Source organism: Ictalurus furcatus, chromosome 17, assembly GCF_023375685.1.
Source record: "Ictalurus furcatus strain D&B chromosome 17, Billie_1.0, whole genome shotgun sequence".
In the NCBI taxonomy this organism is placed as follows: Eukaryota; Metazoa; Chordata; class Actinopteri; order Siluriformes; family Ictaluridae; genus Ictalurus; species Ictalurus furcatus.
This window is the reverse complement of record NC_071271.1, coordinates 15,105,972-15,125,074: the sequence shown is the minus strand read 5'-3', so window position 1 is coordinate 15,125,074 and position 19,103 is coordinate 15,105,972. Positions and strand designations below refer to the sequence as shown.

At 39.1% G+C, this 19,103-nt stretch overlaps 1 protein-coding gene across 1 annotated transcript in view; it reads right to left on the bottom strand.

Moving 5' to 3' along the window:
- Positions 1-18,517, bottom strand: part of atp1b3b (ATPase Na+/K+ transporting subunit beta 3b) — a 27,265-nt gene extending 8,748 nt beyond the window's left edge. Inside the window, exons 1-3 of the mRNA XM_053646735.1 lie at positions 17,371-18,517; positions 5,337-5,465; positions 3,511-3,609 (exon numbers count right to left, since the gene is read on the bottom strand). Of these exons, the coding sequence (XP_053502710.1) occupies positions 3,511-3,609; positions 5,337-5,465; positions 17,371-17,476 (334 nt within the window). The 5' untranslated portion in view covers positions 17,477-18,517. The remainder of the gene's footprint in view (positions 1-3,510; positions 3,610-5,336; positions 5,466-17,370) is intronic.
- Between the last annotated feature and the right edge of the window lie 586 nt (positions 18,518-19,103).

Here is a 19,103-nt window from a genome sequence, read left to right as displayed (position 1 = left end):
GATGCATCTCTAGCGGTTTCTTCCAGTTGTAGGAAAGTACGAGTCATCTTGGGTTCTCCTTGCTCTCTGAAGTCTTGGAGCATAACCAAGACAGTGTTGTTGAGGTGTGCACTCAATAGCACTTTGAAGTGCCAATAACACAAGTATCTTATCCTGCAAATCCTTTTATAGAAAGCATGGTGGTGATAGAAGCAGCTCTGAATGTGCCAAGAGCTCCAAGTCAGCTGGAACTAAATGGTAGCTGTCTTCAACAGACTCCTGTGCAACAGAGCAGCTCTATTTAGGGACCACACTGCTCAACCCAGTAAGACGGGGCCATGAAAAGGAGGCCTAAAAATGGCCTCCTTAAACCATCACTTCAACAGGAATCTGCCTCAGTCAGGACATTCATTCTTTTTGCTGTGAAGAATTCTTCACTTCTGAAACAGAAGGGATGCTCATTCAGTTACAGATTTTGAGAGCTCCCTCACTAAGTTACAGGGTAAAAAAAAACATAGAAGCACAGACTGGATTATTTATGTGTTTTCTCAAACGCATATAAAAAAAACTTAATAACCCTTTCAAAAATACTCAAATAACAATGGCAGCCTCCAATGCAGTCCAAAGAAAATGACTAGTAAACCACAAAGCACAAGGAACAGTACTCCTTAGGAACTGAAATCTGTTACTGATTGCAGGAACTGTTCCATTACACCAGTAAAATCAGAACCAGACAAAATAATGGAGGTCTGGGGCAGCCACTTTAGCCATCTTTCTTAATTTAAACTTTTGAAATGGATCCAGTGGTTCAAATGTTCGTATTTCCATGACAGGCCCATCCACCATGTTTTATTTCCCACTTCAAGAAAGAAAAAATTGGCCCCGTCCACAGATCATCTTTACAAAACACTGAATATTGTGCATATATGGGATCCTGAATGTATGCCCCCACTGCCAACTGGATGGATAAAGACAAAAACAACTAGTCTGCTCCAACAGTAGCATGCCACTACTGTTCACACAGGTTAGGGTTTAGGGGGAAAATAATCCAAATTGATTATTTAATCTACAGCTCCAATTCCGAAAAAGTTGCTAAATAAATAAATAAATAAATAAATAAATAAATAACAAAATCACTTTAAAATTCAATTCACCCTGTACTATATTGAAAACACATTATTTCATGTTTTACTTTGTGAATTAAATTTATTTTCGAAAATATACACTCATTTCAAATCTGATGATTGCAACACACTCCAAAAATGTTGGGCAGTCAACTGCTTACCACTGTGTAACATCACCTTTCCTTTTAATAACACTTAAGTGTTTGGGTGCTGAAGACATGAGTTGGATAAGTTTAGCAAGTGGAATTTTCCCCATTCATCCATTATGCATTTCTTCAGCTGCGCAACTGTACAGGGCCTTCATTGCCTTATTTCACGCCACACGTTCTCAATCGGAGACAGGTCAGGACTGCAGGCAGGCCACGCTAGCACCTTCTCTCTCTACTTACGCAACCATGCGCTTGTAATCTGGGCAGAATGTGGTTTGGCGTTGTCCTGCTCTGGATGGCAGCATATGTTGCTCCAAAATGTGTTCATATCTTTATGCATTAATGGTGCCCTCACAGATGTGCAAGTTACCCATGCCATAGGCACTGACACACAATGGCTTTTGGACCTGATGCTGCTAACAGCTTGGATGGTCCTTTTCCTCTTTGGCCCCGAGAACACGACGGCTGTTTTGTCAAAAGACTATTTGAAATGTTGACTCCTTGGATCACAAAATATGATTCCACTGTGCTACTGTCCATCTCAGATGAGACTGAGCCCAGAGAAGTCAGCGGCGCTTCTGGACAGTGTTCATGTATGGCTTCTGCTTTGCATAGTAAAGCTTTAACTTGTATCTGTGGACGCAGCGGCGAATGGTGTTGACTGACAAAGGATTACCAAAGTATTCCCGAGCACATGTCAGGATATCCATTACAGACTCATGATGGTTTTTAAGACAGTAACATCTGAGGGATTGGAGATCACACACATTCAGAAGTGGTTTTCAGTCTTGCCCTTTAAGCACAGAGATTTGACCGGATTCCTTGATTCTTTTAATTACATTGTGCATTGTAGAAGGTGAAATGCCCAAAATCCTACCGATTTGTCTTTGGGGAATGTTGTTCTCAAAGTTTTGGATTAATCGCTGACACATCTGTTGGCAGATTGGTGAACCTCGACCAATCCTTGCTCTTGAAGGACTAGGCCTTTTTTGGAGGCGCCTTATATACTATGATTAGACGATTACATCACCTGTTTCACATCACCTTCTTATTTCAACTTGTCACATCGCTATTAGTCCTAAATTGGCCTGGTCCTGACTTTTTTGGAACATGTTGCATGTATCAATTTAAAAATAAACGTTTATCTTCAAAAAACTACAGTTGATTAGGTAAAACATCAGATACCTTGTCTTTATACAATTTTTGTTTAAATATAAGTCAAAAAGTCTTTTTCTGAATTTGGGTTGTAAATTCATTGTTCAATCATCTTAATATTTAATGTACAAGGATGCTACACACCTAGGACTGAACAGCCGTCTGGAAACTCCCAGATAAAGGAGAAAATGATTTCCATCAGTCTCTCAATGTGCCAGTTATGACCACCAGCTGAAAGAATCCATTATTCCCCAGGCAATTTGAGAGAGAAAATACAGACCTTATCATTTTAAACACTCTTACGGACTTCACTGGAGGGCTATTGTCCTTATCCAGCCAGCAGCTTTTAATATTCCTCTCAATTATCCCTATGAATTATTTTCATATACATACAGCGGTGGTTTGAATTTTGTTTGAACATTTTAGAATTTTCCATATTTCTGCATAAACATGACCTAAAACATCATCAGATTTTCACAAAAGTCCTAAAAGTAGACAAACCCAATTAAACAAACAAGACAAAAATATTATACTTGGTCATTTATTTATTGAGGAAAATGATCCAGCATTACATATCTGTGAGTGGCAAAAGTATGTGAACCTCTAGGATTAGCAGTTAATTTGAAGGTGAAATTAGAGTCAGGTGTTAATTAATTATATACTATACAAAACGCAAAGCCCAACAGTTTTTTACAGAAGGTCTGTAAAGAAAAACAGAAGATTGACAGTCTGTAATTGGAGTCTCTCTCCAAAGTGCTTTTTTTCTTGATCCAGTGAACTTCTGGCATTGCCTTACCATTATCTTTTCACATATATACTTCCTTCAAGTTTGAATTTGGAAGTGGCCATTAGCTGTTGTGGAGGGGACACCACCTTATTATTATTATTTTTTTTTTTTACTAGTGTCAACCCAACCCAAACATATTTCCTGTTTCTAGTCAGTGATATCAAACACCATCAAATGACTTTTAGGTATTTCAAAATGGATGTCCCTCTTGAACTAATCTAAATGCTTATTACTCAGGAGCTGTTGTTTTCCTTCAGTGCACTCATTGGCATTCTCCTGCAGTTCTCCACATTTTACAAAAGGAGGCAGTACTCACCCAGGAGGAAGTTCTCCAGGTCCTGGACATACTTGTTGTACTGCTGTGGGTCAGAGCGGTTTACTATGACTTCCAGGTACCTGGGCCTGATCATCAGACCTGTCAATACAGCAGCAAGACAAGTTCATATATTTTATGTGGTAAATACATTCAAATTGTTCAGTTCATTTCATGGATACACATTTCACTTTCAGGGATACACAAACACCACTAATATTTATTAATATTTCTAAATTAGCATCAGACGTCATAAATGCCAATAGGAGCATTTAGATTGAAAAAAATCCAGGGTTTTCTGAGGATACATCAATATAACCACAGATCTGAAAATTTCATAACATTTGTTAGTGTCTCAGTAATAAAATACTGAGAAGAATATTATTACTGCTTTCACAAAGTGAACCTTAACCGGATTAGTTTAATGGACTCCTATTATTTCACCTGCTCTTTTTGAATAGCACTGCAAATAGCACAAATTCAACATGTTGTATCAGACAAGATCAGACAAGAAATGAACTGGTCTCCTACCGCATACTTCAGAGCAATGTACGGTAAATTAAGACAAAAGTGTATGGCATGTTAAAATATACACAATTTCCTTAAATAAGCAGACTGGAGGACATTTTCTAAACTACAGCAAGTATAATTTTTTTTGTCCAATATATTTTTCAATTATGTCAAAATATGGATGTTATAACTGATTTGACATATTCTGCACCAGTTCAATTTGACAATACACAGAGCTAAAGTACACAATTGCATACTTTTCTGTAAAAATCACTGTTAATGATACTGAAAATATGAATATAGTGGAGGGCAGCTACATACAAGTTCTTTTTCATTGGCTACTGGGGTCTCATATGAATTTTTTTTTATTAATTAAAAAAAACAACACCACACAAACATTTAAGCAATATTCATTCAACCATCTTCAGTAACTACTTTATGAATATAGTAGTTATCCAAGGCATGAATACACCCTGAAAGTCATTCACACACTTATTCTCACCTAGGGGTGATTTGGAAGTATTAATCGACCTACTGGTATGTTTTTTTTTGGGAGGAACCCACACAAACATAGGGAGATTATGAGGAAAGGAATACAAACAGTAACCTGAGCTCATGATCAAACCAGGACACTGAATCTGTGGAACAGCAATGCTACCTTCTGTACCACTGTGATTCGCCATTAAAGCAGCAAAGAATATGTACTTATTGAGTTGCTATTCGGTCCTACATTGGCACATAAAACAACACAGCTCTAGTTCTTTCCAAATTCTACAATTGTGCATAAAAATACAGTAAATAGCTTAATCTAAATATGTGAAACCCCACCCAGGTAGAACTACTTTATATACCATATACAGTACATTACTGTTCGATTACGGTAACATTATTTGGGTTCATGAGCACAAAGTTCTCCCAGTTCATATTTTGTCTGAAGCTCAAACGGGAAATTCTACATTCAGAGAGTAATCCAAATGCATTAGCATCAGAATTTATTATATTATAGAGCAACAAGAGGATATCCTAAGTGGCCACTGAGTGCTCAGAGCCCTTGATTGTTATTGGTTTTATATCAGAAGTATGCCTACTGTCTAATGGACAGCATAAATATAGAAGACTCAGGGTGGTCTTCTCCAAAAGAAAGTTCACAATCCTAGAAGGGCTAGTGTAATAGTGAATTGGGTATAGAAAATACACATTATTTAAAAAATTAAAAGTATACAATTAATATCTAGTTTTACAATTTCCACCCATAATGACACTTTTCTCTGTGAATTCTGTGTTTTATGGGTATTAGGGAAAGGGTACGAGAGTGTTACCTGGGTTGGCGACTCGGTCCCTGTACTTGGGAGTGTAATCATCCAGTGTTTGCAGCATCACCCACATGGTGAGGGAGAACATCCCAGCAAGGAAGCCATAAAACACCAAATAGAAGAGGAAGATGAGAGCTAAGAAGAAAGAGAGAGAGAGAGAGAGAGAGAGAGAGAGAAAATGTTACTTTTTTGCAGGGTTTGGAAGAGAAAAGAGTCTGTGTACAGATAGTCTTTGGTGTTGGAGATGCATCTTGGATTTGGCTGTGGGTGAAATGAGTCCATGATGATGTAGTCCAAACTATTTTTAGCCCAATTGGATAAAACACATCCATTTTCTGTAACGCTAATGTTACACAGGGTCGCGGGGAACCTGGAGCCTATCCCGAGGTACTCGGGGCAGAAGTAGGGGGACAGTCTGGACGGGGTGCCAATTCATCGCAGGGCACAATCACACACACAATCATTCACACACCCATTCATACGCTGTGGACAATTTGGAAGTGAGAATCAGACTACAATGCATGTCTGTGGACTGGGGGAAGAAACCGGAGTAAAACCGGGAGGAAACCCCCAAAGCACGGGGGTGCATGCAATCTATGCACACACACACACACACACACACACACACACACAGGGCAGCAGTGGGAATCGAACCCTCGACCCTGGAGTTGTGAGGCAAACGTGCTAAGCACCAAGCCATCGTGCGCCTCAAATTGGACACTAACTTGTTATAGTCATCACTGATTACAAGTATCACGTACTGACGTATAAAAAAAACAAAAAACTTTTTTTCTGGTATCATTCGATCCTTGACAGCAGAGCATCAATCAATGCTTACCTGAGGATTTCCCATTTTCCTCAAAAGAGAATGAGGGAAAAGTATGCAAGAAGTTTAGCTTTAAACCTGTCTACCTAGCACATTCATTTTGGTTCTGAAGCATCTCAAGTAAAATTTAAAAAAAAAAAAAAAAAAAAAAAACGGCCCTCAGGACCCCTAGATTTTTGCACTCTCCTTGTGTTTCCGACAATCCTGCACCAGGTTTTCAGTGTCATAATAGTGAAAATAAGCTGAAATGCTGAAATGTGAACAGACGGAGGTACCCATGACAGTTAGTCATAGGAGCTTATAAAGACAGATATTGCTGAAGCAACTGGTTTACTGATCAGATGATCCATGATTAGAGTGAATCTCCAGCTCCTGCTTTCAAATAAGGAAGTGCTAGCTTCAATGGACAAACAAACAAGATTATGACAAGTCATCACAGGATTGCCACACATTTTTACCAGAAATCTGTTATTTACCACATCTTTCTGAAAGAATGGTCCATGTTATAATATTAGTTATAAAATGGAGAGCTAATGGAAAATTCCATGACCTTTGAAAAATCTAATAGATACTTTTTATGGGAGATTGGGAGGGAGGTAGGTGGATCGATAAATCGAGAGATAGATAGAGAGAGAAAGAGATAAATAGAAGTTGGATTCCATTACATTTGATCAGATCACCAAAGAGTTAATATTGAGGGGAATATTTAAAAAAGCAGATAAAGAGAAAGAGAGAGAGAGTGCACAAGAGTCTGAAGTTACTTACAGATACATATCTGAAGTACTTTGTTGCTACTATAAATAGCACGTGAGGGAGACCAGTTAAGTGAAGGCACGGCAGTGGCCTGGAGAAAGTACACAACACAGACACACGCGTGGTACTTTGCATTGGTATTTCATTCACTGATTGTGTTGGAGTGTTCATTTCTCAGATGTTCTACAGATATCTATCAGGCTTCCTAAGAACTGCTACTGTACACGTGCTATCTGGGCATCTGTTAAACCATGCATAGTCTGACTTCGTGTTTAGCAGCTCAATACCTACTTTGATACTTCTTTAAGATTGTGTGTGGATAAACTTCAGACATTGCAGAGGAAGGAGTGCAGATTTCCACCATTTTACTATGCCAAAACTACAATACAACAGGGTGGATATTACAAATAATATGCACTCATTTTCTGCATCCAGCAGAGGCCAGTATACACATCATCTGACAGAAGCGGTTTTGTAGTCTCAATCAAAAACAGGCTCATGTTAGTACAAATAGGTCAAGATCTAAGAATACCATCAAACTTAAGTCCAGCATTTGGGTTTGTTGGTTCCTGCCAAAGCTATAACACTTAGGAAACTATTTCCTAATTCACAGCTCTATGATTTGAGAATGATTAGATTTTAATTCAAAATAGAATTTTTTTGAATAAAAAAATATTGCAAACTAGCTTCAAAAAGTCCAGACACATCAGAAAGCTATTTGACAGACACAAACATCGGCATTATTAAAGGTTTTCAGCATGTTGTACAAGTAGTTATATTACTACTACTGCTGCTACTGCTAATAATAATAATAAAATTTCATAGTATAGGTGCTTCTAATACAGTATGAAGGACTTTAATATTAAAATAAACACAATATACTTTTGTTAACTCAATAGAAAACAAAAATAAATAGAAAAACATCACATCTCTACACAAATGTCTTCAAGATAGACAATGGACAATGTTATTGTAACAATAACAGCAAAGGAAATAACTACATTTCAAGCTGCTATAGTTAACAGTAGATCTTTGTTAATCCCATTTAAAAAGTTTCGTTTATAATGCCTATTTTATAAAATAATTTAAAGATGCTGAAGTTGCATAGGAACCAGTGCAATGTGTAGTACAATTTTATAAACCCTTTTCATCTTTAATCTTTCGCCCTTCCCTCCACTCAAGTGTCTATAAAAGATTCTGATAAAGTAATAGAAGGTAGCTGCTGAAGGAGTTCTTCTCCCTCACTTGATTGTAACCGAATCCCAGAGATCTCTGTACTTTTCCTGGACGGCTCACTAACTGGGATAAAAATATCAGTCAGCAGGAAGCCAGGGGCCTTTGGGGTATGGGCTGGACCCCAACAAGCTGAGGTTTGGGGAGGGGGCACAGCACTACAATAATGCCTGCAGTCTGTGAGGTTTTTTCTTTTTTTTTGTAAGTCAAAATGTTTCTGTTTGGGACAGAGGGATCTGTGGCTTGAAGACACTCAGTCATACACACGCAATGGCAAAAACAAGGTGCTAAACAGATAATCAACTGAAAGCCTTTAGCAATTACTGTAACGTCTGTCCAAGACAGAAATGTCTGTAAATGCCAAATAACCGCCCATTAGGCCATAAAGCCTGCTTAATGTTTGCCCTGTTCCCACTGATCATTACAGGCTGTCTGTTATGAGCACTTCAATACCAACCAGATGTTGTACACACACACACACACACACACACACACACACACACACACACACAACTGCCTGGAAATGTTTTTGGAGGTCTCCGATATGACCACCAACCACATGAACCAAACAATAGTATGGCCAAAACCAGTTTCCATCTATTCTGGACATTTTCATGATAATAAAAATGATGTTATTTTATACCCTCCAGATCCAAAAATATTTTTCGGATTTCAAAAAACTGTAATGGAAACCAGGACCTACCTGAAATATATTCGGGAGTTATTAAATTGTACAGTTTCAGTCATTCTTAATCATGTCACTGGAGGACAAGCATCACCACAATGACATTTCAGCATTTCAATTGTGAACAGGTTTCAGATTTTCAACCATGAGTCGGAGTATCCATTGGATCCATTGGTGGTCGCATAGGTTTTGTAAGACAGAAAATATATAATATTTAAATGACATGGACTTAATTAGGAAATGGACATAACTGGGATAACATGTCAAATTATTCGTTTGCTACATATGTGCTACATATCATTAGCACATTTTCTCAGTAGCTGAGTTTATTGCTCTATTTTGCCCTCTAGTGGAATAACACACTTTAATACAAACCTTTAGATTATGGTCCAGTTGATGATTTTAATTTAAACACACACCCGAAATTAATTGATTGGGTTAGTTTAGAACCTTTATTGGGCCGCTCAAAAAAAAAAAAAATTGGCCTTGACAAAGTGATGTCTTCCTTAAACATAATGTTCAGGGGCCGAAAGCCAAGTGTCAGTATTTCACTGTTCTTAAAGTAGCCAGTGTTGCTGGACTTGCTCACTGCCAGAGTTATCTATCTAATGTGTCTTCCCTTGGTCAAACCTCTCTCTAAAGCCATGCACATGTACAGGGCACTGATAAGGAAAGAATGAAGAGCAGAGTAGCTGCATTTGTACACACCTGATTCCAGATTAGGAAATTTGCCAGTGCTTACATTGGCTTTTATATGTACAATTATCTAGAGGTGCTGAGCAGCATGGTTGGACTGGTCTGGATTGGTGCTTTTGCAAACTATAGTCAAGCTGAACACTGATGGACATCCAACTGTTGTTTTTTTTCTGTCTATCTAGCAGAGGTACTAATGTTGCTAAGAAGAAACCAGAATACATAAACCCTAGCATATGTTTGAGGACAAGGCAGATCCAGGCTAACAGCATAAACGATGAACAGCACGTTCTACTCTGCGATTTTGCTGAGCAGAAACCACAGCCCCGTCCTCTTGGTTTCTACTCACATAGTCTTGTGAATTCACAAATCAAATTTAGAGTTAAGCGAATGTAACTGCTAGCAGGTAAAAATGCACATTTTTCACATCCTGTGTCCTTTCCCCTTCTGTGAATTAGCTTTTCCACCTGGCAAATTTTATTCACATTTGGTCTGCTTTATTTGAAAAAGCAAGACAGCATAAATGCTAGGACTAAACCACAGATGTTCCCACCTCTGCTCTAGAAAGATAGCCTGGCTAGAGATAAGTAGGGCTGGCTAAAATGTTAGCTAGCCAACTGTGTCATGTTATAATGTTGCAGATTGAAAGGATACATTTTTTGCAAAAGATAAAATATACTAGAACCTACCAAATAAAGCAGATGCAAATATGATTAGCATGAGTGTACAAGTCCTTTATAAGGCTCTACATCTCTGGAAAAACCCGACAATGCTTGCTTTTGTCTTTTCTCTTGCTTTACTTCACACATTCTGCACCTTTAAGTGTGTTTTGCATAGCTGTGGGCTTTAGAGACCTGAGCTGAACTTGTTGTCATTGTAAATGCAGGTTAGCCAAGTCCTCCTTTCCGGCTTCCCTCTGAGTTTTAGTGATTAAATTCAATTATGCTCGGAACATTGTCTCAATAGCCTTTATAAACTAATGACAAAACCCAACCCAGTTTTAGAGTGAGGCTAAGAAGACCATTGCAGTTAACTTATACACACTGAGCATTCCACTACTAATTCACACTTTACTATAAAGAAGCTAAGTATGGGAGAGATAGAACAGGCAAGAACAGATTGTGGTAGGAGCGAAACTGGGAATGATCAGTCCGTGCTGCTGAGAGAAAGATGAGAAACCAGCCATGATGGCCCATGGCAGCGTTCCAAGTTCATTCACAACAGCTTTCCAAAACATACTTACCCAATTACAGCAGACAAACTCTCATCATCGGTTGGTTCAGGCAAAAAATCATGGGAAAAAAATCATGATATTTCATTGTGGTTAAGTGTTTAGATAACAATTTAAATTAATCAGTGACCAATCACGATGAGAATTTTTTTTTTTGTTTTTTTATAAATGCGGAAAAACACACACACACACACACACACACACACACACACACACACACACACACACTGTCCAAATATGATGCAAGGCCGCTTGTGTTCTTGTTTGACATCACATCATCAAATGAGTCACACACACACACATACAGACACACAAACACACAATTGTCCATTCAAATATCTGTAAAGACGTAACTCAATCTTTAATTCAAACCTGCTTGGGCACTTCAGTGTGTTCCCTCACTTTTCAGTTCAATCTATTATGTAGGAAACCTTAGGATTTGCCGTGGGCCATAATCAGGTGAGCTTCAATAACAGCTACTAGAGCGCTGCAGAGTGAGTGAAACTGTATCAATCTTCAAACCTGCTCGAATGTCAGTATGCACATAGACAAATGTTACGACCTTCACAGCCTGTCTGCTGCCACGGGGGGCAACTGGAGCCCAGGAGATCTACCGATACACTACATATGTTGGTCAATAGCATTTCTGAATTTTGACTGAAAAGACTTTCAGCAAACACACACACACAAACGATTTTAAATGGTCACTCTAGTTCCTGTAGCTCATATTCATCTCACCAAATTAGTCATTACATGACCAGTGTGTCTGTGACATCTTGTTTGATCCAAGATACATTAGCCATGTGTGGAACGGCTCAAACACTGGAATAACTCGCAGAATTTCAATACCCACTGGAGTTTTCCCAGCTTGGAATTGTTTATATTCAAATTTTAAGCCCAGAAACAAAAAAAAGGGGACATAAACACATTTCTCCTTTCTGTGCCATTTGCTAGCATGCATTATCCTGTTGAAAGGTCCACTTTCAGTTCAACTTCAACTTTTGGACAGATGACCTCACATTATCTTCAAGCACTCTTTGATATGATGCAGAATTCATAGTTAAATTCATGAATGCAAGCTGTCCAGTCCCTGAGGCAGCGAAGCAACCCCAAACCAATATGCTTCACAGTTGGTATGAGGTGCTTCTCCTGAAAAGCTGTCTTTGGCCAGCGCCAAACATGTCTGCTGTTACTGTGGACTAGGGCTGTGATGGTGGCAGTTTTTTACCACTGCAGTGAATGGTGGGGGGTTTTGAAAATTATATCACTATATTATATATATATTGAATACATTGAATTGTATAGGCTTAAATTAAATAAAAGCCTAAATATATATTTTTTAAAAAATTAATTATGCTTTATTTTAGCACTTCCATCAGTGAAACAATTCAAAGCCTTGTTGTGTCATGTTGTTGCAATGAGAAACAGCCTGGGGGCGCTGTGGTATATGGTATTGTGATTGACCCCGGGAGAGGGAGAAGGAGAAGAAGAGGAGTGACGAAGTGGACACAGTCACACATTTCTCTCTCATTAAGCACAAATCTAAAATGTTCCCAGATCACCGATGTAACATTTGGTTTCCCAACAAGCTCCATCGCAGCAGCAGAACCTGAAGTGAAACTGCAGAATTCGCCTGACTGGATTTTCAAACAAACCCGCACCAAACGAACAGACAACACCATATAAGGCGTAATGTGTATTAATATAAAATCTCCCGCTATATGATAGGCTATAAATACAAATTAATATAGCAACTGTTATTATTATACTTGTATACAATATGTTGTACTTTGTACTTGTCACAGTGCCCACTCAAGCAGAAATATTAACATGTGTGACGTGACACCACTGCGGTGGCAAACTACCATCGCGGAGGTGCGGTTGTCATGGCCACCATCACAGCCCAACTGTGGACAAACAACTTTCCAACATTATTCCAAAAGGCCTGGTCTTTGCCTATATGCTCATTGGCAAATTGTAGTCTTGCAAAGAATTTTTCCTGGCACGCCTCCCAAGCAGGTCAAATTTGTGCAATCTCTTTCTGATTGTAGAAGCATGTACTTTGACACCAACAGTTGCAAGACTTACTGGCAGATCCTGTGATGAAATTTTGGGGTTCTTGAAGACTTTTTTTTTTGCATCAGACAGTCTGCTCTTTGGCTGAATTTGCTGGAACGGTCAGGCCTAGACAAATTGGCAGTCGTTTGAAATCTTTTATAGATTATTAGATTATTTTCCTTACAGTGGAACGATGTATTTCAAATAATTTCATTATAACTCTTATCAGACTCATAGGCATCCACAATCTTTTTTTTCTGAAGGCCTTACAGAACTCTTTAGATCTTGGCATGTTGACACCACACACCTCAATAACAAAGGGAACACCAGACACTAGATATGAGAGGTTTAAATAAGACGGGTTTCACCTGCACTCCCTAAGCAGGTTCTGATCACTGGCACTCCATCTTGAACACCTGATTCTAATTTTATGGATTTGAAGATGTGATAAATTTAGGGGTGTAGTTATTTTTTCCATGTCATTGCTCTGTTTTTATTGTTAATTTAAATTGTGAAAATTACTACAAAATTTCCATATTATGTCATCACCTCTATTAGTGTATCACCTCTATTAATAGGCAGTCTCAAAGAGGATCAAATGTTTGCTTATCCAAATGTTTAAATAAATAAAAAAATCCTCTTTACATGTGGTGTACTTATTTTTTCACACGACTGTAATTCAAAATCTGATAACACTAATGTTACCCACATTAACTATGTTTATCTAAGATCACAGTCATCGCAATTGATTGTACTGACATAGTACATCATAGTCAAGATTAAAATTTAATTGTGTTGTTCTCTTTATGATTAAATGTATGGCTAAGTAGGTTCAGAGCTGCTATGTTGTAACCTGGGCTAATCCACTGGGACATAGAAGTGCTCAGGGCCAAGAGCCAAGATTATAAGAAGGAAAGACCTGGCCATTAACTCAAATCCAAGTCTTTTATCCCTTCAATACTCATCACTCATCATCTCTCCATGGAGTGCAGTGAGGGTATGGGATAAACGCTATGTTAGCATTACAGTTTTTCCATTACTCCATCATGAACACGACACACCAGCATCTGTGCTGCCATTGCTGCAGGGACTTCATGTAGACAGAATAAATAGATTTTTCATGCATCCAGCTTAGCTGTTACTTAATCATCATTCTGATTGGTCAGTCAAGGATATATACAGAGTATATACAGAGGCCATGCCCCTTGTCACAGAACATTTCCAAGAAGTTATCATCACTCAGCCTTCAAAAACTGGAAGAGAATTAGCAGGGCAAGAGGCATTACAATATGTTGAAGGTCAAATAGGACAATAGCTGTAACTCTTAAAAGATCAGATAAAAAAACCAATACAGACATTTTGAATTAAAAAAAAATGACTGCCTTTAGTTTATTTAGGTGAAAACTGGCTGCCTTAATGGATCATAAAGAAGCAATAACGACTTGGCGAGGCTCAACTGGGTACATTCTTAAAACTTTATGTGTCAGAATAGGTTATTAGAGCAATAAACTAGAAGACTAATTTTAGTTTGTTTAAGAACCACCGAGTCCATGATTCTTTACCCATTTTTTTTGTGGCCACAAACCGTATAATCATCATCATGGGATTTTTCATTCTCTGTTGCAACCAAACAGAAATGATTAAAGAGCCATCAATCAAAATGTTCTTTAGGGAACTAAACATGGTTTAGACACTCAAACACTTTCCGACACCTTTTAAGGTTATACTTCTAGTTTTGCTTGCATTAGTTACCTTAGATTCACAGATTTCTTGTGACACAAACAATAATGTGGGTAGTAACTTGACAAAGCAGAGATTTAATGACTTTCTGCTCCCAGTGAACAGGGAATTTGTCAGCACAGGGATTTACAGACAGGACTGACATGTCAAAGGTCAATATATTTTAAAGCAGAACCAGAGTGATTGTGATGGCAAGTCACAGGAAAGCATCCAAGGAACAACCTAAATACCTAACTTGGTTGTAAAACAAGGTGGAAATACAGCTGTCTCAAAATGATTGGCACCCTTGTTAAAGATGGGTTTTTCTTATTATCCAAGAAGACAGAATTATGTGAGCCCATTTCTCCCATATCTTACGTGAGATTAAATGAATTAGCCACAGACATTTCCCCATTTTATTGTTCACTCAGTTTTACCCATGGTGCCAACAACTCCATCAACCAGATTAAGAGGAAACTGTCCACTCTAGTGTTATAGTCATCATGCTGAAAACACCCAATCAGAAAAAGTCCAGCTGCAAATTTAAAGAATACCATTTTTTCCAATTAATTGTCACAATCTTTGGTATTATAAGCAAACCTATACTAAACTCAATGGTTCACCTATGTATTTCATAGATTATATGAGGTATAAAGACTTGTATAGCTTAAGGTATTAAGGATGCATAGCTTCTACTGCAAATGGTTCATGCTTCACCTACACCTGCTCTGAATGTACTGCAGAATAATGAAGTCCACTGAATGATCCTGTCTGCCCCAGACACATATAAATATCTAGTCTGATTGAGTCATGCCTCATAATACACATTCACAGATTTGACATCCAGGACAAACGGACGATGACTAAGCAGGTCAGTAACACTTTCTAAATTAAACTACTTGCAAGACTGAAGACTTAAATTATAAATTTAGTGAAAAATCTATACATTACATTCTGGTTATTAATCATGAAGGCATTAAAATATATAGCCAATATTTCCTTCTAGATATTCTAAACCTAGAATTAAGAGCAATAGTTTTACATTTACGCAAGGGAAATAAATATTGCCACTGCTGTCTTTTTCCAGAAAAGGAGGGGAAAGTGAATAGGAGCAACTCTAAAATCTGCAGTGAACTCAGCAAAGAATGAGCATTCAAACCAAGAATTCAACAAATGAATATCAGATTTAATACAAACTTTAATGCGGAAAAAAGCTGAGGAGATGGCAGCAGAGCAGAGCTTGGACAACATCAGAACGGAAGACGCCCAAGATCTGATGACATCTGTGCACTACAGCTATCCGGATGTGATTAACACAAAACCATGCAGCCAAGTATTACATCCTTCTCCAATTCCAAATTACAGGTGCCTCAAAATAGAGGGAATATATAAATATGGCCTTAAGGTTACATTACATGGATACATTATTTTCAGATTTTGTATTTCAATAGCATGTCTTAACCTTCAAGGTACTGAACTACAAGGCATTATTACAAAAACAAAAAGCACAACACCTACTGTCCTTTAGGAATTCCCTGCTTATTTACTTCTAATGAATCTAATTGGCATCTCATACAATATTTTGGTATTTGTCAACAATCAAGGCCTTTTTACACTATATGATAATTCACATCTAATCATGGGCCTCCAGTAGCTTGGAGGAAATCAGTTTGACCTTGAAACCAAAGGGAAGGAGGAAGCACTGAGGGAGGGGTGCACACACAGAGAGAGAGAGAGAGAGAGAGAGAGAGAGAGAGCGAGAGAGAGCGCATCACATCAAGGAGAAACCAGTCCTGAGCAACAACAAAAAGGGGGGGGGGGGGGAGACTGCAGAGCTGGCGATGCACACACAAGGTTTGGATTTTTATTTCATGAAAACACAAAAATATAAACAGGCAGCTGGTATTTCATTTATAGATTGTAACTAGGCAACTGGAGTAATCTAAGAAGCTGTGGCCCCCAACCCCCATCTTGTAGAATGTAGTGTAAAGCAGCACTACAGGAGCACGTTACATTTTAACACACACACACACATCTGTGGCTTTGCGAGATCTGAGAGAAAGGCATCTGGATCAGGGCTAATCGGTATTTATAGCATGAATTCATTCAACCTAAAGATCCGCCAAAAGACTCCGGCGGAATTTTCCTCTTCTTGCAGAGGAATACGGCAGAGGCTCATTTGCATAATTACACACGTAGAGTGCTGCGTCATTGCGTCACAGCGAGGCGAGAATGTGGAGCGCGCGCTGCTGTTGCAGCAGTCAGTAATTCGAACGGCAGTGTATTTCTCCTATGATCTTATTATGAAGGTGACAGCAGTAAGCTTAGTCTGCGCATCGTGTTGGCTCCAAGGAAGGACTAAACATAGCACCCCCCCGCCCTCCTTCCCCATCCTCAAGCCTCGTGTTCGGGGTGGAAGAACACCGCCGCCATACACACCATCAAACAAGCGCTATAATGAGCAGAGCCTGCAGTGAAGTCCCGAGTATCATCCAGCTCTGCAATACCCCCAGTCAGGGAGCGCTTATAAACAAATGACATAACGGGTTGATCATTTGGTAGATAGTTCTCGAATCGGTTGTGCTCCCAAGGCCACATAGTGTGTGTGTGTGAGAGAGACAGGGAATCTGCTCAGTCGCTGTAATAATCAACATATAAGGTTAAAAGGAGAATTTTTGGTCCATTAGGAAAGAAACTGCATGGGTGCGAGTGGATACTGCGCTATAACGCAACATCTCAACCTTGCCCTCTGATCAATTCATGTCGTCCAAGCAGCAGTGTAGAGATTGATAGCCAACCCTATGTAATCAGGGATCTCCGCATTTTCAAGAGGTTTTCTTACCCCAACTGCTTGCAGTGCGCCCCAGGAATTCTCCCGTCCGCGGGTTGTAGATAAAATCTTTCCAGCTCGACTCCTTCCCTTCGGCTTTCTCCTCCTTGTTTGCCATGGCAAGGTTAAAACGGCTTGTTTGCGGGAAACCAAACGAAAACCGATCACAACACAAGCGAAAGCTCAGGGATGGCCCTTCCCGAGTGGAGAGAAAATGAATGAAGCGGTGTGCAGTGCCTCTGCACGAGAGCCGGCGGAAGCTGAGAAGCGAGTCGCGTCGAACCTGCGCATGCGCACTGAGGTAGCCACAGTCGCAGACTTGTGTGCATCCGTATGAAAAGTCAGGTTTCACCAGATAGTCAAAGGAACCTCGTGAGGCGCGAAAACATCACGCATGGTACAGGTGTGTAGTGTTCTTCGGTTATTACGACTGTTATAATATTATTAGGCTATATATTTACTAAACGTGATCATACAGCCCCTCCCCCACACGCACATGAACGTGATTAACTCGCTGCAGCACACTTTATAGGCTCATACTCGCGCTATTTCTATCTATAACCCTAGAGAAACGCGGTACTATATATCCAGGTTAATATGCACTGGCTATTGTGTGATGATTTATAATAAGAGAAGAACAAAACAGCTGTACAGATCATTCTCCCTTCCTATGCAACAATCCTTCTGTAAACACCACTTTTACTACATCACACCACCGCACGAGCGTGCCCTGTGATCAGCGTAGAGACACAACATTCACTGACTGCGTCATGTTTCTGATGAACGTGTTCACTGAAAATTTGAAGTCACAATATATGATTATCCCATGATCTCATGTGATTATCACAGGATTCCAGACCTAGTCAATCAGTGTGTAATGTTCTCCAAGAGATCATGAAGATCTGATGATGCCAAAGTTGTACATTTGTATTCAGGACAGGATTGAGCAGTCTGAAACAGAAAAGCTTTCCTATCTTCTTAATAAAGAGCCTGGGATGAATAGAAAACGTCTTCAAATGTTGCAGCAACTAGTCACTTGGCCTGAAATATCTGATAACTTGTGAAGCTTATTTCACTTTTTTTCTGTCCAACCCACATAAGAGATACTAAAACATACTCAGATGCTACAGGATACTGGGTACATTTACATTTATTCATTTAGCAGACGCTTTTATCCAAAGCGACTTACAAATGAGAAAATACAAGCAAAGCGAGATCAAGCAGAGAACAATACAAGTAGTGCTACCATACAAGATCTTTTAATTGAGTTCCAGAAGAAGCAAAGTGCACAGAGTAGAGGTGTAAATGCCAGAGTAAGGGTTTTTTTTCTTTCATTCTTTTTTTATGGGTTGGTTAGTTGTTCACGGAAGAGGTGGGTCTTTAGCTGTTTCTTGAAGATGGTGACAGATTATGCAGTTCGGATTGAGTACATAGGAAACACCACACAAATGGCAGTAGCAGAAGGTCTCATTGGCACAGCAGGACTATTCATCCCAATTAAGGATCATAAGAGTTTCATTTGATCAGAAGGCGCAATGGTGTTGTGTAATATTCCCAAGACACTGAGAGGTTGGTTGTCGCAATCGCTATACCCTTTACCCAACCGCGACCAATCTCCGTCAAGGTATAATTACCACATGCAGAAAGCAAAGAATGTAGAGGGGACATTCCAACAGCAGAGTACCTTTTTTGTCAGACCATAAATTTTCAAAGAATACATACACAGAACATAAAGAAAGTAATAG